At 41.9% G+C, this 26,676-nt stretch overlaps 1 protein-coding gene across 6 annotated transcripts in view; it reads right to left on the reverse strand.

Moving 5' to 3' along the window:
• Positions 1-854: 854 nt before the first annotated feature.
• The window catches only part of mag (myelin associated glycoprotein), a 37,391-nt gene continuing 11,569 nt past the window's right edge, over positions 855-26,676 (reverse strand). For 2 of the 6 annotated variants that reach the window (XM_037786166.1, XM_037786167.1), the window contains exons 2-13: positions 22,625-22,740; positions 16,628-16,735; positions 15,345-15,420; positions 14,625-14,993; positions 13,907-14,203; positions 11,583-11,840; positions 9,427-9,687; positions 8,834-9,142; positions 7,603-7,702; positions 6,912-7,008; positions 6,613-6,666; positions 6,152-6,310 (exon numbers count right to left, since the gene is read on the reverse strand). In XM_037786166.1, coding sequence (XP_037642094.1) covers positions 6,152-6,310; positions 6,613-6,666; positions 6,912-7,008; positions 7,603-7,702; positions 8,834-9,142; positions 9,427-9,687; positions 11,583-11,840; positions 13,907-14,203; positions 14,625-14,993; positions 15,345-15,390 — 1,950 coding nt within the window. In that variant the 5' untranslated portion in view covers positions 15,391-15,420; positions 16,628-16,735; positions 22,625-22,740. Of the gene's footprint in view, positions 6,311-6,612; positions 6,667-6,911; positions 7,009-7,602; positions 7,703-8,833; positions 9,143-9,426; positions 9,688-11,582; positions 11,841-13,906; positions 14,204-14,624; positions 14,994-15,344; positions 15,421-16,627; positions 16,736-22,624; positions 22,741-26,676 lie in introns of all 6 variants that reach the window. The other 4 variants (XM_037786168.1, XM_037786169.1, XM_037786171.1 and 1 more) reach the window with 4 other exon arrangements.

A 26,676-nucleotide genomic window follows, 5' to 3' on the forward strand; every position in this document is an offset into this window, starting at 1 on the left:
GCAGTAATGTTAGCTGACCAGACGAAGGTCTCTCCATGAATCAATGCTGATCCTAGTGTTGGCTTTTCCTGCCTCAGCCTCCCGACCGCTGCCGGAGGGAACAGGGGAGACACCGGAGTTTTGGTCGGAGACGATAACGTTTCTCTCTGCGGAGCCCCGTCACTTCACAAGACACGGGAAACCTCTGTTGGTCTGGAGGAGCTGCAGCAGTTATTTCTGCACAAACGTCCACTGAACATTCACTAGATATTCTCAGAGCTAAACTAACTCTTCTGCAGTGTGGAGTGTGCGCGCATGCACGTGAGAGGTGGAGCGAAATAGCGAGAACGAGCGCGGTGTGTGAGTGAAGGAAAGCAGGCAGAGGAATAGAGGAGCAGAGTACAGCAGAGACTCGGGCCCTGGAGACCAAAGCTACGGTCTCACACGCGTCCTCCGACCGCGGCCAACACCGTTTTGCAAAACGGGCTTCACTAGATAGAACTTTGCGGTTTTGGTGTTTCCGTTACCGACCCGGATTGATTTATATGTGTAAGAAGTTACAAACAGTACCTTTAAACAGTTCAACACTATACTGTAAGTGTTTTATTTATCAATACATCTAGATCCAAAACATTAAACTTTGCAATGCCTTGTTTGTGAGGGTTGGTGTTTCAGTTTGACCAATTAAAACTGCATTTTAGGAGGAAGTCAATTCTTTTTCAGTTTTGTTCACAAAGACACCAAAAAGAAAAAAAGAGCACGGCACACAGTTTCATCACGGTGATGTTGCTTTTCAAAACAAAGAAAAGAGAAAGCATGAGAAACAAAACGGTTCACAGTTTGTTTTCTATCAATAATCAACTGTTTCCAGTTTGTGTTGTTTTTATTTTATTTATGTTTGCATGGAACTGTAGACAGATGAATTTGCTTGAGGCGTGAAAGACTTGTTTAAAATAACAGAGCAAGCGAACTACATCATTGCAGAAATCCTACCGTCATTAGGTAACAGTGCAAAACCCTGATCTGAATTATTGTGTCAATCATATACTGTATGTAGGGGAAAAAAAATCTCCATAATGATAATTATGATCACCACAAAGTATAGGACATACAAGTTTGCTTTACAGCACACTGTGACAAATAGATTAGGTAAGACATATTTGATATTTCTACTTAAAAAAAACAAAAACAAACATGTGAGGCTTTCAAAGACAGGAACTGGTTATTGACTGTGTGCATACAGGCAATTTAAGAATGCTAGCCAGCGTATCCGTCATTAAGTCACCAAAACAATGTCTTAATAAAAGGCTAACGTGAGTCAGAGGAGCTGGTTGATAATAGCTTTCTTTACATGTACAGAGAACTGCATTTAAGCTGTTTTGGCAAGGTGTAAATAACGCTAAAAACCCGGTACTTAGCTTTTTGCATTACATAACAATACATTTTGTAGACCTGCTCAGGTTTTTAGAAAATCTACAGTATTTAAGTCTGATTTTTTTTTTTTTTAAATCAAATTTAACACAAAGTTGGCTCATTCTGCACTTCACATGTTTAATTTGAATACTTCACACAACTTGAGGCGGGATAAGACAAAGGAATTATTTCCAAAGATATTATGCCAATAAAATAAGAAAAAACATGCAGCAACTTTTCTGTTACAACAGTAACTGTTATGAGACTACTAAAATAGTGACAGAGATGCCTTCACTTCGCACAGCATTATGGGTATATTTTGATGTCATGTTATGTTTCATAGCCCTGTGTAACAGACAGCTCGAGGCTTCATCAACACGGTTTATTCAAAACTGGAGTTTTGGCAGAGAGATTTATTTGGGTTCATGTAAACAGCTTAAACTGAAGTACTCCTCGTAGTGTCATTTAGTTTTCATATTGCCATTACTGCCTATTAACAGTCTACCGATACATGGAGGTACCACCGTGAGAGGCCTTTTGCTGTATTTTGTACTCTTACTGATTGTAAAACCAACTAGAAACAGCTCACAGACACTCTACTGCCTTGATGAATTCAATCCATCATTTTAAATGAGACAGCCACAGCGCGGCGTTGTTTCATAACGTACATTTGTAAAGCCTTAGTTAGAGCACAAATGTACTTTCAATCATTGCACATCTCTAGCTTGATTTCACTTTCCACTTGAGCCTTCTATCAACATCAGCACATACAGTGTAACAACATCTGTTTAGGAGGAGAAAATCAGTGGACCAGTTGCATACTTGATGTTAAACACACTGTAGTGGAATGATTTTGGAAAAGTACTCCATGAGTACTCTATGTAAGTCAAATTACTTTCAGTATTTTAGAAATAAGTTCTTGCAGAGAAAACGGACCAGGTAATTGTTTTGCATGATTAAATTTAAATTGTTTATCGTGACTAACATTGTTAAAACAATCCAACATACAATACACAGTAAATATCAATTTTCATTTTCACTACATACATAATTGAATGAAAGTGAAAATAGAAACATTAAAAAAGATCAATCAATCAATCATTGCCCGTTGTCTTCTTTAAAATGGCAGAACATGCAGTTAGTCAGTTAAGGCTGCAGTGTGTCGATGAGTTATTTTTAAGCACTTTTGAGAGAAACATGACCTGTGGAAGAAGCACAGCGGTGGCCTAATCGGTGGGTTGAGGCTATTTGCATAAATTTAAGGGGAACTCCACTGACTTGCCGATATAAAAGTCAGGTATTTGTCATGCGCAGTACAGCTCAGCCTGCGAAAACTGCTCTATGCTCTGGAGAGTTTGTCAAGTCTGAAAAAAATACAGAGTTACAAACTCTTGAAAGACATGGGCGTTTAAAAGGCAGGGAGGGTTTAACAGAAAGATGCTATTGTTATATTGTGGGTAATGTAGGATCCAGTGGGTTTGGAACTTGAGCCGTTCTATGGACTTAAAGTCAGGACATCTCTGCTGCTTTGAATTCGGCATTTATTTTTGAAATTTTTCTTTTTACTTTTAGAACGTACTGCAGCTGCCCTCACAAAGTACCTACTGTTGCATTCATACAATTGTGACTTACTACTTCATCATAACAATTGCGCCTTGAACTTTGACCATCTTGCTCATATATCCGCTGTGCAGAGGATTGTGGGTCAGAATAGTCAGAAAAGCATGCTGGCTTGCATACTGCAAAATGTGACCAGGATGTAATAGAACATCCTGGTATTTTTGGCATACTATGTATTGGGACATACAAAATCTTTGTCTGGCATACTAAATAGTATGGTAGTATGGGTATTGGAACACACAGTCTATTGTGAGTCACTAAATTTAACGGAAGTGCAATACTAAATCATCTGGAGTTCCCTTTCAATGGTTAAGATGGATAAACACAACAGCTATTATACTTTAAATCAACCCACAATCACAGTCAATAAGAAGGTCACTCCCTGCATGTAAACAGCCCCTGACTTGACTTTGACTAGAATGCACACTACTTTAGAGGTTGGTACTACTCACTAAGCTCATATTAAGACAATGTTCAGTCAAAAGTATTTGAATGATGTGTGACAAGACTGTTTTTACTTCTCACACTGGCTTTTTATCCATAATTAAATACTTAAATGTGCCTGCTGGTAAAACAGTCATGCAGGGTAATTACTGTACATACTGGCATCCATTCCCTATCAAGATACATCTTATTAATATATATTATTGACACCATCGTTATCAAGTTAGACTATTAGTGCGCTTTTGATATTACATCACAGGTTGATCAAATGTCTTTGAATAGCACAACCAGCGGGCTAGTCAGCATCACTTTTTGTCATTCAAACATCTGATGCAACCCTGTGAGAATAAAGCATCAAGTGAAGTGATGCTCGAACTTCCCAAAGACCCCAGTGATCAATGATCAGTGTCCTATGATCTTTCAGCACGATTTGAACACACACACATGCATACATACACACACACTCACACACACACACACACATTGTCTAAAAGAGATCCAACTTTGGCCACTCATGCTCTAATATGTTGTGCTTAAGGTCTGTATTTTCCTGATCAATCAGAGAGCTAGAACTACGGAAGCTCTGAGAGGCAAGTGAGAACAAGCATGTGTCTGGACCGTGTTTGGTCAGTCTGTGAATTTGTGGCTAAATTGTTGTAAAAACAGTCAGTGGTCGAGTCTATAATGTGAAATCCATACATGTCCACCAGGTCCGACGAGGACACTAGCGGACACGCTGCTCCTCTCAACTGGCCGTTCAAGCGGTGACGTACCCAATCGCGGAGTGCACCTGATTGGTCCCTGGTTTTCTGCTTGCCGTTGCTAACAGGAAACAACATGGCGGGCTGCTCGTAAACTTTGACATTCCGTCTAAACAACCCCACAAAATCTATTCCTGAAAACATTTTAAGCGAGAAATAGGTTATGCCACTGCTGAATCTTGTTTCATTTTAGAACTAGATCACCTAGTTTGACAGCTCGGTCCAAGTTCCGGGAGCCGGACGCGTCGCGCTGGACAACTCATTTGCATAAAGAATTGTTCCCCATTCTGAAAGAGCAGCGACCAGCGACGAAACTCCGACACTCGGCTGACCAATCGTGTAACTTCATCACTCAGTCACTCACTCAGTGACAGACTTTTGCATTTGTAGGGCTGGCCCTCTGCGGTTCCCTTTCCTGTGTTTATGACTTAAGAACAGATGAAAGAAAAAAGGTTTAATCTTTCTAAGTTCCTTAAAAAAATGTCATCTGTGAAACGGGTGGGGAAAAAAGTTTAGCAGAGTGAAACAAATACGTTTTTCCAGGACACCTTTAATAATAAAGTGTTGTTGTAATTCATTACGGCCACAAGAGGCTGCATGTTCTAAATAGGACTCAGGTTTTATTCCTCCATGCACTCTAAACACAAGGAACACATTGTGTATTAGCAAGTTATGTACCATTATTGTCATATCTTTCTTTTGGCTAGAAGTATATTTTAATAGGTGCTAATCTGCCTTTAGGGAAAACATGAATGCTTTTAGTCTTATTTAGAAAAATGATCCTGGCAAAACTGTTTTTCCCACCCGTTTAACAGATGAAACTTCTTTTTTTAATGAACTTAGAAATATTTGCCCTGAAAAAAAAATTGACCTGCCAAAAATCTGTTTCACAGATGAAAAAAAAAAGGGAATTTATTCAGCTGTTCTTAAGTCATAAACACAGGAGAGAAAACAATTTAGATCAGACTTAGAAAACGGATCCTCAGATTATTTTTTCTCACTTGCCTCTCAGGGCTTCCGTATGCAACCCAAGCTTTAGGGAGAAGAAGATGAGACAGACATTTTGCGTTTGCCACAGTGCAGGAAAATCCCCCAAAACCTCAACACATTCTACAGTTAACTGGAAAATGCTGGAAAGAAGATGTGACATTCTTCAGAACTAGACAGTGTACCACTTGAATTTACAAAAACCTCTTAAATTTTTATCAAAAAGTGACCGTGACTTTTTTTTCCATTTATTATGAGAGGCTACGGAGTCACACCACGCATTAAATACAATTATGTGGAAACAAGATGCTGAGATGCGTTTCCATCTCTCGCCTCAGTCGGTTATTTTCTTGTGATGTAATTAACCAAAGGAAAGAGAGAAGTGAGGTTTGCTCTCTGCTGATAGACACACATAAATATAAGAGAACAAAAAGCGCAGTTACTCCTTGCCCGATGCTTCGACTGGCGGCAGACACAGTGACAGTTATGAGAGACAGATGTAGAGCAAATATTGAGACAGATGCGAGCGCTCAGATGTCTGTCGTTTGACAATAACATTGACAATCACAATGAAGAACATGGAGAAAGCAACATAAACATGGCCGCTGGTTAACACTGCATGTTTTAGAACCCATGTACTACAACTGAGGCTAGAAATTTAATTTCTTTTACATTGTCCAGTGAGTCATGCTCCGACCCAAAAAAAAGTACCAGTTTTCCCAAATGATGGCATTTGAAGGGGCGTCCAATGGAGGAGGGGCAGCATGAGGGGGGGAGTAGTGGCATCGAGTGCTACATTATATGTGACAATGAGAAACAAGGAGTCATCATATGCAAGGTGAAATCCAGTAGAGGAAGAGGGGTTATTACACAGTTTATGGGGCAGAACATGTGTTGGGGCTGCCACTGCGTCTCGCATAGCCGAGGGATCAGGGAAGGATCGCGATTCATTTGGCTTTGATTTCCGTGTAGTTGCTGCCATCATCCCCCCTCCCTGAGGCCCCCTCCCTGGACCTGGCCCCGATAAACTCCAGAGCAGCGTAATTCAGCTCTTGCTTCTCCAATCCCGCCATAGAGCCCACAGGTTGATAATCCCCGTCTTCTCCCTGCAGACAGAAGGACCGATCAGCGCCACAAATCACTGGCGAGGTGCCGGTGACACCGCAGATGACAGAAGAGCGCGACAGACAACATAAAGAAAAGATGTTAGTGGTTACTGGTTGGCAACTGACAAGGAGACCGAGATGTTTCTTGTTAGTTGCGCAATTTGTGTTAGAGATGAGGCAGCCATGCAGAAGGCAGATTCGGAAACAAACGGCAGTGTACAGAACACAGAAGCTGATATGCGAGGAGATGCATCTGACACTGAGGCTTGTGTTTTTAATGGGGATTTGTTTAGGAACCTTACCGTAGTCTCCTCTAGAATGGAGTTAAACTTTGAGCCCAACAGCTCTGTCTTAAGCTGTGCAAGAGTTAGGGGAGAGAAAAACAGACAGAAAAACGCAGAGAAGCGATGAAAGCAAGAGAAAACAGTGTGGAAAGGTCATGGTTGGAGCTACTGGACTGCTAGTGGGAGAGATTCCTTCTATTACCTCATTTTCAGAGGTAAAAAAACTTTACACAAAACTGTATCTCCAAACAATCTGAGAATGGTCATCCAACCCATCCTCCATCATAATCATAATCATTGACATCAGCATGTCTCACCACTTTCTTCCTCAGATTTTGTTTGTCCTTCTTGACTGCGCTGTAGTACAAAGCTGGGTTCTCCAGGACCACGTCCTGCCTAGGGTTGCCATTCTCTCTGGGGGACGGAGTCACATAATCACACTCGGTCTCGACTGCCACTAACGCAGGGCGACACGCCAAGCCTGGGCATCCATTTTAAAACAACAAGCTCTGTAAGGTTATAAGGGGAGGCCAACTGTGGGTGTGAGTGACGGGGTTATTTTATGGGTTTAGTCGCTGAGCTCACACCCACTTCAGGGGTGATTTGTCAGAGAAAGCGTGTAAATTTGGGGGTCAAAATATGCCTTGAGGCTAAAATAAAGCACCTTGGTTAAGAGGGCGACCTGGGTTTTATTTAGCGTAGCAGGTCAAGGATACAGAAGCAGTGTCAGAGCAGGGAATCGAGCCTGCAAAATATAAGGTTAGTCCAGCTTGCCAATGTGGATCTTCAAGGATTTCAACAAGGACTTGTCGTGGCAAAGAAACTGCTAAATTGCTCTGCAGGAATGATTCTAAATCCCACATTCACTGATATACAATGTGCATCAATATGTTTTAGAATGGATGACAAGGCTCAAGTGTTTCCTTGGATTTCAGAAAATGCTTAGTGAGGAAAATGACTACTTCTGCCTCGCATCGGCCTCTCCATTAGTTTGTCATTCATACTCACTTCTTGTTGTTGTGGCCGACGTATCTGACCGCTGCAATGATGAAGGCTATGACCGCCACGCCTCCAATGGTGCCAACTATAACTGCCATCATGTACTTTTCTGAAAACAAAAATGAGCAACAATAAAAAATGAGGGCGTACGAGTTAATTATTTATCAACAAATTGAGCTACACCTAGCTTTCTCTTAGATGTGCCCATACTCTTAAAGCTGAAGGAGGCCAGATTGGAGAAAATATGATTAAAAAAAAGTTATTTTTGTAAAACGGTCGCTATACCGTGACAGTAGTACATGAAACAGGTAACCTGAAAAAATCATGTGCCTCTGTGTCCTCCGGTGCTCCTAACGGCATCTGCATGATTTCACAGACCGGAGGAAAACAAGCAGTAAGAGCTGATCTGAGGTCTGCTGTCCAGCTCCTGTCTATGAGAGCCAGCTGTCAAACACTCGCAAACTCCGACCAAACGGTCAAACTAGGCAGCGCTGATCAAATATGAATCAATATTCTGTTACTGCAATGCCTAATTCTCTCCTCAGATGTTTTCAGAAATATCTTGTATTGCACAATCTGGTGAAGGAACTCCAAGTACTGGTCACATGACCTGAGCACAGCCAATAAGAACGCTCTCTCAATGAAATGACCTGGGATTGGTCAAAGTCTCCCGTCACGGGTGGACAGATTTTCTAAAGCCTGAAAACAGAGCCATGAGGAGGTGCAGAAATCTAGTTTTCTCTCAGAACACTTGAATTACAACATGCCAATACTGTCAATAAAGATTGGTTTGAAAGCTCCGAGGCAGGTAAAGTTTGTTTGCTAGTAAAGATATGTGCGATGCTAACAATGCAGAAACGTGCTGCCTTGATCATCTGTTCCATCCTGTCTGCTGAAACGCAGCGGTATAATGTTATATGGACTCGCAGATGGCGAGGAAGACGTTGACAGTATGGCTTGTGCATTTTGCAGAGGAAGTTAGCTAAGTTTAACTAGCTATATCCATGGTAGCCTACATTGTTATCTTGAAAGCTACGCTCTGATTACTGTAAGAAAAAAGGCACTGACGTTGGGGAATCAGCTCATGGCTCTGCTTCAACAGTGCGAGAGCCAGTGGACGGCCGCAAAAATTTCTGACATGTCAGAAACAGGCTAAAATCCTCCAGTGAGGCAGAAAGAGGACATTCTGAAGAATCACAAGTAAATAATCAGTTTTGGTGTACAGTTAGTCTCAACTCACTCTCCTGCTGTAGCTCCAGGAGTACGCTCTCTCTTCCGTACATATTGTAGATGCTGCAGTGGACGTTGACGGCAGGGCCTCCGTTGTCAACCCGCTCGCCTTTCTCCCGCAGCTTGATCATACCCGTGGAGGTATGTCCGTCTGTGTGCGTGTAGAAGTTGTACCGGCCGTCTGTTTCGTTGATGGTGATGTTCAGGTCGGGCAGGTAGAACTCGATGGTGGGTTCAGGGTTTCCTGTGGCCATGCAGACACACTGGACACCCTCCCTCACCACTGTGCACTTTGACTCCTCCAGAAGGACCGGGGCATCTGTTGAAGGAGGCAGCAAGAGTAAAGAGCTACAATAACAGCATTGAATATGAATAAATAGAAATGAGCAAGTGAGTGCTCGCTTTGAGGCCATCGGCAGCCGACAAGCAAACACAGCTGAAGCAGAGTTAATAAATGGGTGACACCCTCCACCTTCTTTGAGGGAGAACGCTGCAGCCGCTAAACAAGCTGTAATGTAATCAATTGGGGCAACCTGGTGCCGTCAGTTTACGTCCACAGAAAGGTCTTGTTTTTGCCACTGTGAAGGACATTAAAGCACTCACACTCAACGGTGATGTTGAAGGAGCTGCTGGCTCTTCCGTGCTCGTTCTCGGCCAGGCAGCGGTACTGTCCGTCTGCCTGCGGTGTGATCTCTACGATCTCCAGCACTGACAGCTCGTCGGCGGTGATGGTGCCCACCAGCTCCCCGTCCTTCAGCCAGGTGAGGGTTGGGGCCGGGCTGCCCTGGGTGCTACAGTGCAGGGCCAGCGTGGATCCCTCTTGTACCGTCATGGAGTCATTTACCAGCGGCTCGCGCGGAGGGTCTGTGTAAAAAAAAAAAAAAAAAAAAAAAAGAAGAAAATGTAGAGAACTTTTTTTTTTTTTCTTACTCAGATTTGGGAATGTCTCTTTATCATTTACACGGTGAAAGAATACACCTTTTAAATGTTACCTTCTTTTATATCAAGGGACAACATTTTGTTAAACTAATATTTTTTGGCCACTTGGGGGCAGCAGAAACAACACTGACATATCAACACCTTTTAAGTTGATATGGAAAACTTGTGAGTAAACAGTTGCTTATTTACACATCCAGCAGTTACAGAGCAACATTATCATTCATTTGGAGTCGAGTTTCTGGCCACCTGGTGAATATAAGTCCAATATTCACCTTCTTTTAGCTCTGTTTTTGGTCTCTACCAACTCTTGAAAGAAATATCTGGCTCTTTAGCTGCTAAATGATCCACTGTGTTCACCAGATAATCGCTAACTGTGTCTGTTTGGTGCAAAACAGTAAGTGTGCAGTAGGTTTTTAGCGCTGAAAACAGTTTCCTGCTGCGGCCAAAAACGATGCTATGAGAGCGGTGAGAGTGAAACCAAGACGGTAAATGTACAGATCGGACCGCTAAAGAAACTCAGGTAATGCCGAGGGGAGCTGCAGATTCAGATGATAATTCTCTGTTGTCACTATGAGCAACCCCTTTTACGTTTTCATTTGATACATTGTTATCAGAAAAATATAGAATACAGACGCTTTAATGTTGAGCAGCGTACAAACAGAGTGAGTTCTCTGTCTCAGTATAAAATATATGTGCGTTTTAATGAATGCAAATATTCAGTGATTACCCTGGGCAGAAATTTCTGGCTCTCAAAACACACAACTCCTCCGATGTACTCACATTTTTAACTGGTCAAGAGGAAGGTTTTGAGTATGTAGTGCAGGAAACACACTTATGTCAGCATGCATACCAAATCCACTTGATTTTTTAATGTGCTATCGAATGCTATTGTGGATTGCGGTTATACAGTTCCATGGAGATCTCAAAAACAAAAAGAAATGTATGACATCTTTATATCCTTGTTTTCTTTCTTGTTTGATTCATAATGGGCTAACGTCACGCTCTGATTGTGTCTTGTGTCACTCGGTGTTTGCAGCGGTGCCTTAAAATGACTCGAGGCCCCGGGGCTGCAGACGTTTTGGAAGCCCTTCCCTCCCTTCATAATCTGCCACAGCAACTTTAATTCAGCACCCCCCATCAATGGACAGCGACCAGTATTAAACGGAGTGCCCTCCTGATCAGTAAACAGAATATGAAAGTCATCATTATAAGACAATATGTAAACTATATGTAAAGATAAAGCTAGGTTATTGATCCAAGTAGGCCTGTGTGCACAGCGGCAACAAGAGAAGATCAATCTTTTCAATTAAAGACCCTCAAACATCAAAGAACTGGCAGTACGTTAACATCGTAGGCCTCCGTTCCACCCCCCCTCCCGTGACGTGCGTCGGCTCATCCAGTGGCATTTTTTTAAGCTCGTGTCTCATGAGGCCCCCCTGGTACTCGGGGCTGTGCATTAAGGCGCCATTGGGTGTTTATACAAAACAAAAAAGTACATTGATTTATGATTCTATTAGTATGTTGTAGGGATTTGGGACACTGCTCTGTTTTTTCCACAATATTGCCATCAATATTGTTTTCCGACATTGCCTCCTCGTGGCTCCGAAGCTCTGCACTGCATATTGATTCTTTGGTGAAGCGAGGTGGAAAATACTGAGCATCTGTATCAACAGCAGCTCCAGCAGAGGGGTGATTTGTACAATCCAAACTCGAGAAAAAACTAACTAACTTTCTGTGTCCCGATTCCCTTCTACGTATGAATTGAATACAGGTTTTTCTTTTATAATATGTATGTTGGAACAACTGTCGCAGAGACTTACACTTGACAGCCAGGTACAGTGACGTGTTCATGATGCCGTAGCCATTGTCCCCGAGACAGGTGTAGATCCCTTCGTGCGCGGGCGTCACGTCGTCCAGGGAGAGGGAGACGTTGGACGCCGTGTCCCACAGCAGCTCCTGGTCTCCAAACATCCAGGAGATCCTGGGAGGAGGGTTACTGTCCACCTCGCAGTGCAGCATCACAGAGCTGCCCTCCATCACCTCTGAGGACACGTTCACCCACACGGAGCGTGGAGCATCTGGGAGGGAAAGTAAGCTGGAGAATTTAATGTCCCAGGACGCACTAAACACTGAATGTCTTTTTAACGGGAGACACTACAGGTGAATAGAGTGATGACGTGACCATGAAACTTCCCCAGTTGATTACTTATATTAAGGCAATTATTTTCTTACATTACAGGTTTTGCAAAATGTATGTTTAAATATGCAAATGAGGAATTATCTTATCAAATATGTGCAAATTTGCATACATTTCCAGACAGAAATCTCAAAGGAGGGGATTTTTGTTGATATCTCTTTGTATAACTCCATGAATTTGAAAATTCTCTGAACAGCCATAAAAAATCTTTTAAAAATGTCGCCATGTTTTCAGGGATTACATGTTCTATAAATCAGGCTACGAATGATATATGAACAAACCACTTTGTAAAAGCCTTCAGAATATAGGGAGGAATGAAACTGGAAAGTTTGGTGGATGTAAGTGCTGCTGAAGTGGACATTTCTGGCTCAGAGTCTGAGAAAAACCTCATTGTGAGAAAATGGCCTTTAACCTGCAGTAGGCAGAACGTTTTTGGCATCGTTGGGCACAAATTCCATTACAACCTTTCAGCATATTGTAATTCAAGTGTTCTGAGAGAAAACTAGACTTCTGCTCCTCCTCATGGCTCTGTTTTCAGACTTTAGAACATCTAGCCCGTGACGGAAGACTTTGACCAATCACAGGTCATTTCAGAGAGAGAGAGTCAGTCACTCGCAAACTCCGATCAAATATGAATCAATATTCTACTACTATAATGCCTATTTCTTGCCTCAGATGTTTTCAGAAACATCTTGTAGTGCACTGTTTAGCTGTAAAATGAGAAAGTTTGCTCCGGCTGGTGGTCGTTGCTTGGTGTTTCCTCAACTGATCTCAACATGGCGGCCGGGTCACAAACTCTCTCAAACTGAAAACGTGATGTTTAAATATGCAAATGAGTCATTATCTAATGATAACTTTTGGTGAATTTAGGAGAAATCTACAGACGCAAATAGTCAAAGTAGTAAAATAAACACCTAAATGTGTATTTTGGATGTTTTCTTTCCACTAGTCTGAAAGAAGACATGTTATGGAAGCAAAATAGCTCAAAATCTCAAAATTGACCAGTGCATGAAAAACAATGTTTCTGCCTGGAGAGAGAAATACACGAGTCGATCTTTTCTTGCGGGAACAGATTTTACAACATATAACTAAGTCCATAAAATATAGGACAGCGATATATGCATGCATGACGTAAACACTAAAGAGGATATGTTTAAGTTTGGGAAACCTCTGAGTCATTCCACTAAGTAATCTGCCTGATATGAAATCATAATTGATGTTGGGACTCGAGTATGGCATGTAAGACACAACAGTTTCTTTAGCCCCGTTTCCACCACAGGAACTTTCCCCCGGAACTAAGAACCTTTTGAGGAACTCGTTTCGCGTTTCGACTGCAGGGACCAGGGTCTAAATTAAGTTCTGAGGACATTTTAGGGGCCTTTTTACCCCCAAAAAAAGTCCCTGGTCGGGAAGGGTACTTCCGGGGTGGAGTTTGCAGCGATGACAATCGCGGATTGGTGAAACACACGCACACAACGCCGCTGCTTCAACTCGTACTGCTGGTACCGCTTCATTCATAAAACAAGGAAGTACTCTAGTATCAATTTAGAAGTATTTTAGAATGAGAGCATTTCTCTTTGTTTGATGGCATTGAAAGTAAATGGTGTCGGCATCCTGACTCATTTAAAGGGACTGTTTGTAACTTCTTACACGTATAAATAATATAATATATAAATATTAAACAGGTGTCGCTGTTAACAAGCATTTCTGATTCTTACAAACAGTCCCTTTAACGTTCTAAAGCAGTCCATCGTCTCATCGTCACAGCTCTTTAGACCATGGTGGAAACGCAGACAACAGTGGGCTGAAGGAACCTTTTAGTTCCTTGAAAAGTAGTTCCAGGGACTAAAAAGTTGGTGAAACCGCAGCTTTCGAGACTACAGATATAGGTGGAAAAGCATCATTATTACTTTTTGGCCTTCTAGTGTGAGGTGCTTTTTAACTTACACTTGATGTCCAGAGAGATGAGCCTCTCATAGACCAGCGTGGTGTTGGGGTAGTAGACCCTGCAGCCCAGGAGCTGCCCGTTGTGCATGGGTCGGGGTGTGAAGGTGAGGGTGCTGGAGAGCACCGCCGTGTTGCTCTCCTCCAGGTAGTCAGAGCTGAACTCCGGGTCGGGCAGGTAGTCGGTGTACATCCACTGGATCTCTGGAGTCATGTCGGGGCAGTTGTCTGGAGCGTAGCAGGTCAGCTCCAGACTCTCGTCGCTGACAATCTCCTCAGGGACGTCGATGTTGGGTTGATCTGGTGGACGGGACATTAGTGGATTTCTTAACAAAAGTAAGAACTGGTAACACTTTGTAATAACCATCATTTATAAATGGTATATTGATAGTTAATTAAACTTATTTAATAGTTATTTTACTGTTAACAAACAAACAATGATAATCAATAGTTTACTTATTGTATATTATTAAGCAGAAAACTAGAGCAAAGATATTGTACCAATAAATAATGACAGTAAACTGAATATCTTTGAGTTGTGGAGAAAACAAGATATTTGAGGACGTCATCTTGAGCTTTGGGAAACACTGATCAACATTTTTCACAATTGTCTGACATTTTATAGACCAAACAACTAGTCGATTAATGAGAAAATAATCGACAGATGAATCGACAATGAAAATAATCGTTAGTTGCAGCCCTACTCTGATCGGTGACTTACCCAGAACTTTGAGCTCAGAGAAGTCCGGGTACGTATACATGTTGGCTCCACCGAGGTCAGCACGGAAGTAGTATCTCCCCGAGTGCTCTGTGCCGATGTTGTTGATGAGCAGAGTGCAGTTCCTCTGGTGCAGGTCACCCAGCAGCTTGGTGCGGCCCTTGTAGCTCTCATGCACGACGTCTGTGCGTGATTTGAAGACAACGGGAGGGAAGAGTTGAGGGTACGGCTGGCCGAAGTACCAGATACCGTGAGTGCCACGGTACGGCCTGATGCCAGACGGATACATGAAGGTGCACGGGATGACCACACAGGAGTTTGTCATGGCCGAGATGTCCCGAGGTACCCAAACGTTCCACTGGCAACTGGCATCTGAGAGAAGATCAGAGTGTAAGACCGCTGCATGCATAGTGGTAAGTGTGAGGTACAATGGAAGAATATGGGTGTTTCTCATTTCCCAATTTTGTGCTTCCTCGTCTCCTCGTTTCTCGCAGGCCTGGAAATCAATCTCAACGTTCGATCTTGAAGGACGCCCCAATTCCTAAAATGTATATCGAGGATCGAGGAGGCTTGCCAGAGGAGCTCTAAGCTAGGATACACCGGTGTATCCGGAAATTATCATGTCAATGAGGAGAGGAGTCAAGGAAAGAAAGGAGGATGTACAAACTGGGAAATAGGAAAAGGCCTATCATGAAACAAGGAAGAGGAGCAGGAATTTATTACCATTGATGATCAACAGCAGCGGTACGAGCAGCTCCAAACACCACATGGTCTCTGCTCAACGTTGGACCATAGACCTCTGGAACACATAAGATCCTGTCAGTCACAGCAGGTGCATCATCAAGAGGGAAAAAAAATACTGAAATGTGTTGTTTACAGCATTGGAGCTGCCGCGTGACTCAGACACTACATCATGTTTCCTAATTAACAGTTTAGTTTCTGGGTTTTGAACATAGCGTAGTACCAAAACCGCCATCAAAAGCCTTTAAAAAACAACTTTTGAAAACCAAAAAAGAAAAAGCAGTTTTGAACTCAAGGACAAAACATTTCAAAAAATTGTTGTATGTGCAGTTGTCTCAGCAAACAGAGGAAAATCTAATCTTTTTACTGAATCACTCATAACCAAAATTGGAGTTAGGTGATGTTCGCATGACAGTAATGTTCCTCTACAAAATGAAATGTTTTTTTTTTTACAATTGCCAACAAACAATTCCAATTGGATATTTTTATAACTCATCACAGATGGCCCTGTATCAGTATTCGTCTTAGCACAATAGCTCGTTTCATGCAGCAGATGAAACAAAACTGATATCAAAACTGATATGACGCAGCAGCCATGAGTCAAAGACATATTTATCTATGAAACACCATGATGCACACAGTTTTCTCACAGCAATAACCGCAACAGCAGGTAGAAAAACAGCACAACACATCATTTTAAGTCAGTCTTTGAAGGTTTAAATCACTACGTTTCTTACTTTGTTATTATTATTAACAGAATAAGAACTGAATGAAATTAAAATATACATGCCTGTTTTTCAGCCAATACTCCATTACAAAACAGAACTGCACAATATGGACCAACATTATTTGTGAATAACTGGATTAACTGACAGAAATGTTGCATGTTGCGATGCCAAGTGAACAAAATGAACAATGTCCCCTTGTTATAGATGGTGAAGAAACAATTCAGGTGTTAACCTTTTTAATGCAGCAACAAAATTGGTCATAACAAAAGGAATTCAAATTGCAGTATATAATGTATATAGTTTATAAACATATAATTGAATTGAATAGATTGGCCGATATCACCGATATCCGATCCAGCTATTTTAGTCAGTATCGGCCCGATATCCAATCCGGTATCGGTATCTGTGCATCCCTAGTTTGGTCCACATGCTGTGTAAACTGTAAACTTTAAAACACATTTCTATTAAATAAAAGAAACTCAGTTGAAAAATGCTTGTTAGTGTTTTTTTTGTGTAAAAACCTGCTTGTGGTTTTACCTTGAAATACGGATGGTTAGAAACAGACCGAAGCTCTGCAGGACAGCTCGTCAGCAGCTCCACTAGAGGGTGTTCACTCACACCCAGACAACTGAATAGCCTTCTTCTCTGTGAAAAGAAGAAAGAAAAAGAAACTAGTGACATCAGCATCACCAGGCGATGACATCACTCACGGCCCCCTCGCTCTCACAGAGCCGTAGTAAGTGACACAAACTCAGCGTCAGCCAGCACCTGCTGCTCCCCCCCTCAGTGGAGTCACTCATTACAGCCGCCAAACGTAAGCCCGTCCAATGAATGACACTCACTGTGTTGACTGAGCTCTGACACGACACCAAACCCCAGTCGCCACACATCATGTCATCAGCAGATTACTGATACTATCTGCGCTGTGCTAGAAATAAATCAGGGGGTAAGGAGGGAACAATATTCAGTGATGACAAAACAAATGGCATTGTATTTATTAAAACACAGCCCCAGGAAAGGCACATAAATCATTTAGTAATAATACTGTTATAATTATTTGTATTTATAGAGCAAAAACTTAAAATACAAAGTGCTTCACAAAGGCAGCAAAATAAAAAGTCATAAATCATCTGGTTTAAAAGAAAAAAGATTAAAAAAAACAAAACAATTAGGTGTATAAAAAACATTATAGTGTAGAAAAAGGTAACAACAGGGAAAAAAAGTTGAGGAAAGGAAAGTTCAAAAGAAAATTAAAACTCAAGTAAAATCAGGAAAGGTGTGTTTTAAGAAGGGACTTAAAGGTTTCGGGGGATATATTAGCAGAAATGGAATATAATATTCATAACTATGTTTTCATCAGTGTATAACCAGCTTAAACTCAGAATGGTTGTGTTTTTGTTAGCTTAGAATACATAGAGCATAGCTCTACATAGGGAGCGGGTCCTCTTCACGGAGTTCACCATATTGCTCTCTATGTTTTCTACAGTAGCCCAGAACGGACAAACCAAACGGTGTTATCTGGTGGTGTGGTTGCAGATTGTAACCTACTGAGTACCTCTCCGCTCACTCCTCCCTTTCCAAGACTGCGGTAACGTGAGCCGCCGACTGTAAAACCGTGGTAACGTCGTTCGTCTAGCTCAGAGGCCATCCTAACCATAATAACATTACTTTAGGAGCAACGGAAGTCAGACGGCGGCTGGCGGTACCACGGTTTTACACTCTGCAGCTCACGTTTCAGCAGTTTCACAAGCGTGTCTGAGAACTACGGTGGCCTTCAGGTAATGTTAAAACGTGAAAGTATCTCTCTAGAGCCAGTGTTTGGTTTGTCCGTTCTGGGCTACTGTAGAACATGGTGGACTCCGTGAAGAGGACCCGCTCCCCATGTCGATATGAAGGGCTCATCTAAACTAACAAAAATATGATTTGTTTCAGGTGTTTATACACTAATTAAAACATAGTTCTGAATATTATATTACAAGATCCCTCGATGCGTTACACAATGTTGCTTTAAAGGAGATCACTGACTCTGCCGACCAGATTTCCTCGGGCAGATCGTTCCAGAGCCTCGGGGCCCTGACTGCAAACGCTTGGTCTCCTTTAGCTTTCAGCCTCTGGACCAGACAAAAGACCTCTGCTCGAGGATGTCAGAGTATGTATCGGCGCGTACGATACTAAGAGGTCAGAGATAAGGAGAGAGGCCGTGAAGAGCCTTAAAAGTAATCAGTAAAATCTATTCTAGAGCATACTGGGAGTCAGCGTAAAGAGGACTCAAACAGGAGTGATGATCACATCTCTTGGTTCTGGTTAAAAGCCTGGCAGCTGAGTTCTGCACAGTCTGGAGTCGATCAATAGATTTTTGGTTCTGGCGAGTAAAAAGGCTGTTGCAGTAATCGAGGCATGATGAGACGTATCACAGCAGCAATTCAATTTTCTTCCAAAATCCCGCTACAGATGGTTTTGCTCACTTGATACCTTTATTAAATGAGAAAACTACAAATTGTTGGTTTTCTCTTCTCTTCTTGTCTCTCTGTTTATAGTCTGAAATATCAGCTCTCAGTTCTGGATCCACTCAGAAGCATGTACTCTATAAACCTTGTATGTTGTTTTTCATATACATTTATATATACACCTATTCTTTCACCTACTTGTATGTACATAATAGTGCTATGTTTGTTCACGCTTTGTTGTCCTTGTATTTAGCTCTATGTCTATTTCTGTCTTAAAGGTTGTAGTTGAAATGTAAGTACAACTAAAGAGCAACTAAAAACCGGAGACAAATTCCTCGTATGTGGACACATATTTGGCCAATAAAGCTGATTCTGATCCTTTGTCAGTCAAGCTATTCAGCAACTTTACTTTCAACCGCCGTTTAACCATAAATACCACTAATGACCAGGATTCAACAATACTTTACATTATGTAAATAAAGTTGGTTTTATGTTGACCCACTGTGACATGATATGATTGAAAAAAAAGTTATTTTTATAAAACGCTTTATCGTGACAGTAGTACATGAAACAGGTAATCTGAAAACAATCATGTGCCTCTGTGTCCTCCGGTGCTCCTAACTGCAAGATTTCACAGACCGGAGGAAAACAAGCAGTAAGAGCTGATCTGAGGTCTGCTGTCCAGCTGCTGTCTATGAGAGCCGGCTGTCAATCACTCGCAAACTCCGTCCAAACGGTCAAACTAGACAGCGCTGATCAAATATGAATCAGTGTGATGTTACGTTAATGCCAATTTCTCTCCTCAAATGTTTTCAGAATCATCTTGTAGTGCACGGTTTAGCTGTAAAATTAGAAAGTTTGTGACCCGGCATGTTGAGATCTCTTGAAGGAATGCCAAGTTCTGGTCACATGACCAGAGCACAGCCAATAGGAACGCTCTCTCTCTCTGAAATGACCTGTGATTGGTCAAAGTCTCCCGTCACAGGCTGTATTTTTTAAAGTCTGAAAACAGAGCCATGAGGAGGTGTAGAAGTCTAGTTATCTCTCAGAACACTTGACTTATAATACGCTGAAAGGCTATTATGGAATTTTTGCCCAATGATGCCAAAATTATACTGCATACTGACGCTTTAAAGCAGAAGTTATACTTTCCGTGAGTGCGCGGGGGTCCGCGTGACGTAAATTTCGTCATCAGAGGGTGTTCATGTAGGCTCTGTGCAGATGTCCGCGTACATCGTGATTTACTGCCGCATTCGCGAGGGTCGCAAGTGTCCGCTCAGCCCAGGTGACGTCACACCATCAGACATGGCCTTTCGCGCAGGTTCCGTGCGGCAGGTTTTCGCCTGTCAGTGCACAGCCCGTATTTTGAAATTGTGCGTTTGAAACAAGCTGTGATGTCACAAATATACAATATTTAGACCATTACACGGTTTTAAACATAAACATTCTAAATGTGTTCCAGTTTATTTCCTGTTGCAGTGTATGTAAATAACATCAGCTGACAGGAAGTAAACATGGACCCAAACTGTTGCCTCTCAACGCAATTCAGTTGAAATGCACTAAAACGGAGCGTTTCAGACAGAGGGTGAATACAGGTATATTCAGGCAGACAGTATGAGGAAAATAAAGTTGTTTTTTTAACATTGCAGCATGTAAACATGTTCTAGTAGACACAAAATACAAGTATGAACCTGAAAATGAACACGATATGGGACCTTTAAAGAAATTTGCAACCGTGTAAATGCTACGTAAATGAGATGTACACTATTATCATGACTGTTATCATGACTGTTACTTGTGCAGTGAGTGTAGAATTAATACATGCAGAAGTAGAAGCAGAGGATTTAGCCTCATGCTGTAGCAGCCGGTGTGTGCAGATGGCAGGCCTAAGAGTGGATTGTGTATTAGAGCTTCGTGATTAACACGTTCCCAACGTCCCCCGGAGAATCCACGACCAATATTAGCCTTGTTGCTGGAGAGAAGTGAAAAATGCTGTTGTTTTCAACATTGAGAGAGGTCGTGGATTCGTCATGCTGCTCATCATGCAGTCACAAACGCATAGATATTTGAACGCTTAAAGGAAATTTACTTGGCAAATAGCTGCCTTCTACTTTCACATTTGCTACTCCTCTTTAAACTTGCAGCAACTATTTTTTTTTTGGCCACTTAGGGGCAGCGGAACAAGTTGTTTGACATATCATCAACTCTTAAGTTGATATGGTGAGTATAGTTAGTTAACAGTTGCTTATTTAAACCTACAGCAGTTAATACGGAGCAACATTATGATTCATTTAGAGTCGTGTTTCTGTCCACCTGATGAATATCAGCCCAATATTCACTTTCTTTTAGCTCTGTTTTGGTCTCCACCAATTCCTGAGGGAAATATCAGGCTCTTTAGCTGCTAAATGCTCCACTTTGTTCACCAGCTAGTCTCTAACTGTGTCTGTCTGCTGCTTGATGCTGCTACTGTGGGTTTTTAGAGCTTTTTTCTCTGTCCGCTGTTGACGAAATCAACGCTATGGCTCCGTCCGAAATCGCATACTATGCGTTACATACCCAACATGTGTACTATCGTTCAATATACTGTTTGCGTGAATTAACCGTAATATGCATATTTTCGGACGCACTGAGCAGTAATTTACGTCGTCACTTCCTGAGAGCCTCCTTGCCGGTTTGAAGACACGTAACCATGGTAACCCGTACTGTTGTGAGAATCATACAGTCTGAACCAGTGGGCTACCTCCGGGTCTGAAAAGTGAAGCCAATGCTGAAGTGCCTTAAACTTGCATTCTCTCTAACAGCCAGCAGGGGGCAACTCCTCTGGTTGCTAAAAGAAGTCTGATTGTATAGATGTCTATGAGACAATGAGCCTACTTCTCACTTGATTTATTACCTCAGTAAACATTGTAAACATGAGTTTAAGGTCTCAGTCGCTAGTTTCAAGTCTTCTTCAATACAGCATGATGTTCATTTAGTAAATGATGGTCCCATTTAGAGTCAAATAGACCATAAAGCAGGGGATGCTTTAGGGCGTGGCTACCTTGCGATAGACAGGTCGCTACCACAGCATTGTCCATGTTTTCATCTTACAACTTTAACCCTTTCACAGTGTGTTTTCAGTTCATGAAAGTTAATTTAACATTTTTGGTCGCGAGGTGGCGACGACCAAAAACAAAGATGGCGACGGCCAAAATGCTGAACTTGAGGTAGTCCACAAACCAACGGGTGACGTCACGTTGACTACGTACACGGTCTTAACTAATTCTAAAAAATATATTACGTCTAGAAAAGTGAAATCTTGACGTTACAGAGCTGCTCGCCAATGTCTGTTATGAACATGTTGTCTCTTCCACAATGCATTGTGGGATATTTATGGCACCGTAGTGTCCAGTGTTCTGAAAATAGTATGCAATCTGTGTACTATTGGTTTCATACTAAGGTTTCAGACATATTAAAAAAATCTCACATACTATTATAGCGTACTAAATGGCATGTTAGTTTGGAATTTCAGACGCAACCTATGAGAGCAGTGAGAGTGAACCAAAACAGTAAAGTTGCAGGCCGGACAGATACACAATGACCTATAAAACTCACTATAAAGCTCCGTAAAGCTGAGAGAAGCTGCAGACTGAGGTGATAATTCTCTGTAGGTTCATCACTATGAGAGACTCCCTTTCACATCTGATACATTGCTGCAAAGAAATATTGATTACAACTTCTTTAAAAATCACCTCACATTGAAAGAGGTCACTTTTCGAGGCGTCTTGGCCCCATTGTGACACAACTGTTGTGCTGTGACAATCCTAACTTTTCTCCTCCAATGTTGCGTCAAGCTCCACCATCTGCACTGCAACAAAAGGCCAAGAGCTGGGCGAGTGGCGTCCACGCAGAGAGGCCGTGCATCAGCAACGGCAGGAGAGAATGGAGCCGAGCAGCCAGGCAGGGCCGCTGACACCGCCACCAGCCCCAACAACAATGGCTTCATTGATAAGGAATAGACAAACGGCTGGCACGGAGCACACAGCATACGTGTGCACACTTAGGCGCACACACACGCAACACGCACACAAAAACACTTGCCTCATACCAGCCTCAGCACCAGGCTCCTGCTCCCTCTCAGTCCTGACCTCTTCTTCGTCTTCTTCGTCTTCCCGTTGTGTTTGTTCTGCCCGAGTCGGTCGTCTTGCTCTGAATCCGAGATGTCTGTGGGAAAAGGACAGAAAAGAGAGATAAAGAGAGATGTTAGAAGGAGACAAGGGGAAGAGAGGGAGTCTGTGTGAGCTCTGGTTTACATGTGTCGTGGGCAGCTCTGAATATGCGTTCAGGCATTTCTGGAGCTGTTCTTTGGCCCACTCAGCATTCCTTTTGCTCGGCTCCATCGTTTCCCCGACGCGTCCCGTGTGTCTTAATGCTTTGAACTCTGAGCCTTGATCATATTTCCCTCTGAGGTCGAAGCAAAGTATGTTGATATTAGTTGAACAGCTTCATGCTCGTGGCGCCCGAGACACAAGGTGCGCGATGAAAGGAGCGATGACTCAATATCACTTTGAGAAAGGCTGCGTTAGAGCGACATACGGAGAGTGGGAGGAACATAGAACTAGTCAGATGAATATGGCTGTGTAAATTATAAATGAGTTTGATGCAGATCTTGATCTTAGCATGGTTCATTTGTTTAACATCACCGCGTAAGAGAGCCTAAATCACACAATTCTTTTTTTTTATAATCATGCTTTTTATTGTTTCCTTAAGAAAAAAGACTACAACAACCTAAACCACAACAAATAAAATAATATGTACATATAACGGATTGTAACTGTAAATCGAAAAACAAACTATAAACAAAAGAGAGAAAAATAGTAATAATAATAATAAAATAAATAATTAAAAATTATAAAACTATATATATATATATATATTATAAATTATTTGTTTAAATTTATGAATAAAATAAATAAATAGTAATGATAATGATAAATAAATAAAAATAAATAAATTGATAAAATAAATTCACACACCAGATTCCCAGCACCTACCCGCACAGGATAAATACAGAGTACATACTGTGTGTTTAAAGCACATTATAAAAGAATAAATAAAGAATACAGAATATAAAATAATTAAATAATAATAAATAAAATATTAAAACAAAATGAATTAAATAAAAGCTGCAAGAAAAACTGTACAGGAGACAATATTTACTTACATATACCACCTGTCAGAACCACAGGACTGTGACTATTTATTTTTAACTCCGAGTTATGTTGAGTATAGAGTACTCTGTGTTAGTTTCAGTTTCCCTGGAATGAGACAGAAACAGTTCACAGATTTCTAAGAAAACGTCTAATTCATTGTTTATCTTATAAATGAGGCACTCGTGTGACGCTGGGGTATTAAGTCATTCTTGATAGTTTGGAGGTTCACTCTCTTTCCAGTGTCTAAGTATGACCCTCTTAGCCGTGGTAATGCTGACTTTAGCGCTCACATGTTTGATATGTGTTGTTATGTTCAAGAGGCATGATCTTGGATTGATAGTTACTGATGTCCCCCGGCAGGCTGTTGCTGATCTTCCCCTAAATCACACAATTAAACTCAAGAAAGTGTTTGAATCGGAGGCCATGTCTGGATGAATTTGAATTTCAGAGATGAAAAAAGGCTTCAGGGCACAATCATTGATCTTTCCAGCCGTATGCAGATCTAATATTTTCCCTGCTGAGGAATGTCTGTGGGCGGGGAGCACAAGCATGGATCCAGTCAGACGTCCACCTAGTTAACATATAAGAGCAACAAAAGGCAACTTGTCTTTCCAAGTGGCTTTCCCCCCCCCCACTCTCATTGTTACATGTAGGGTGAGTCACTGAGTCCAAAAGCCTTTTAGGCCACCGGCCAAGTGATGGCATCGACCGAGACGTGGATAACCTCAAGGGAATCCCTCCGTAAACAGTCTGGGGAAGAGCTGAAGAGGAGAATGCTGCATTGACGCGCGTTCAAACGAATACGCGGCATGCCATAGCCCCCCTACGCACACACACATGCAGCATAGGGCAAGCCAACACGCTCCTCAGTGTGGGGTGTGCAGATATGTGACCTTCCTCTGCATCCCCTATGTTCTGTATGTAAGCTCAGCCTGCTCCATTGTCCTGCTAGGACTGTAGTCATTGTATGTATCTGTTAAATGCACGAGAGCAGACGGAGTGAGCGTCCAGTTGAACAGAATCATATCATGTTTGTTTCTGTCACAAAAGACAGAAGCGAAACGAACAAAAGAAATGTTGAAAAAGTCTAATGAGACGGCGTCTATAGCTCACTGGAGACTTGAAGATATGTAATCTAAAAGTACATCAGTGCGTGTTTGTCTTCATCTGATCTTTTTGCTGCCATGTGCAGATCCTCCTCTTCTAATACCTAAGGTAATCAAACCTCGCCATAATCCCTTATTCCACATCACGCTTCAGGGACACAAATGCTATCTGAACAATCAGCTCTGCTAAATCAGGCCACGACACCTTTTATGACTCATTTTACATTATTGAAATTGCTCGCACACACCAAGAGGCTCACACAAACAATCGACTGTGCCAAGAAGAACATTTTCATTGTGAATATCGTCTGCGGCCCGTGTACAAGAGCTTCGCCGTGGCTCTTGGACAGGAGGGGGGGGGTGGAGAATGGGAACCTTGTATGCAGAACACTGCCCATTGTGCGAGGCAGAAACTGGAGGAATTTTTTCCGGAACAGGCCCGCTCACAGCTTGCGCTTTGCTGTTTGCCTGTGACGCGCGCTGGTCCACCACAAGCTAAGGCCCCCACTAAAATACTCGGAGGAGCAGATGGTCTTAAAACATGACTGCTCCCCTGCCCACACATGCCGCGATGAGCTGCGATGAGCAACGCACACACACACACACACACACACACACTCATGCATACCAGATACAAACATAAACACGGAGATATGCCAATATGCAGTCACACAGTCTGTCCAAGGTACTGCAGAGAGCGCTGGCATGAATAAAGATTCAGACTGGACTTTGAGGTCATCAAAGAAAATAAAACCATTGCTGCTTAAAGTAGATATACTTTGAAGTGTATTTAAGGTGCATAAAGTACCTCTATTTTATGTTTCCTGCCTATAACGTATGTGGTATATTAATGTTTAATGGTGCTTTTTTATCTATACTATGCGTCTGTTTTTGTATCTACTTTTTCTTCAGTGACAATTAAGTTTTATTACCGTTCAAGTAAACTTTATTTTTTGGGAGGTGTTATTTTATATGAGACTTTCAGACTTGAGGATGTCGAGAGTGTTTTTCTAGGTATGCACAGATCTGTGGGTGTGGGTCTCACTTAGAGCTGCAACGATTAATCGATTAGTTGTCAAATATTAAATTAACCACCAACTATTTTGATAATCGATTAAAGCTTCAGTAGGCAGAATGTTTTTGGCATCATTGGGCAAAAATTCCATAATAACCTTTCAGCATATTGTAATTCAAGTGTTCTGAGAGAAAACTAGACTTCTGCACCTCCTCATGGCTCTGTTTACAGGCTTTAGAAAATCTATCCCGTGACGGGAGACTTTGGCCAATCACAGGTCATTTCAGAGAGAGAGAGCGTTCCTATTGGCTGTGCTCTGGCTGGTGGGCGGTGCTTGGTATTTCTTCAACTGATCTCAACATGGCTGCTGAGTCACAGACTGTCTAATTTTACAGCTAAACCGTACACTACAAGATGTTTCTGAAAACATTTGAGGAGAGAAATAGGCATTACAGTAACAGAATATTGATTCATATTTGATCAGCGCTGCCTAGTTTCACCGTTTGATCGGAGTTCGCAAGTGATTGACAGCTGCTCAGAGACAGCAAGGCTCCAGCTCGGCTCTGATTGGTTGTTTTCCTCCGGTCTGTGAAATCTTGCAGATGCCATCAGGAGCACCGGAGGACACAGAGACACATGATTTTTTTTCAGATTACCTGTCATGTACTACTGTCAGGATATAGCGACCGTTTTATAAAAATAACATCTTTTTTTAATCATATTTGCTCCAATTCTACCCACTGCTGCTTTAATCGGATTGAGTCATTTTTTTAGAAAAAAAAAAAAAAATTATCTGATTCCATCTTCTTAAATGTGAATATTTTCT

Source organism: Sebastes umbrosus, chromosome 11 (assembly GCF_015220745.1).
Source record: "Sebastes umbrosus isolate fSebUmb1 chromosome 11, fSebUmb1.pri, whole genome shotgun sequence".
In the NCBI taxonomy this organism is placed as follows: Eukaryota; Metazoa; Chordata; class Actinopteri; order Perciformes; family Sebastidae; genus Sebastes; species Sebastes umbrosus.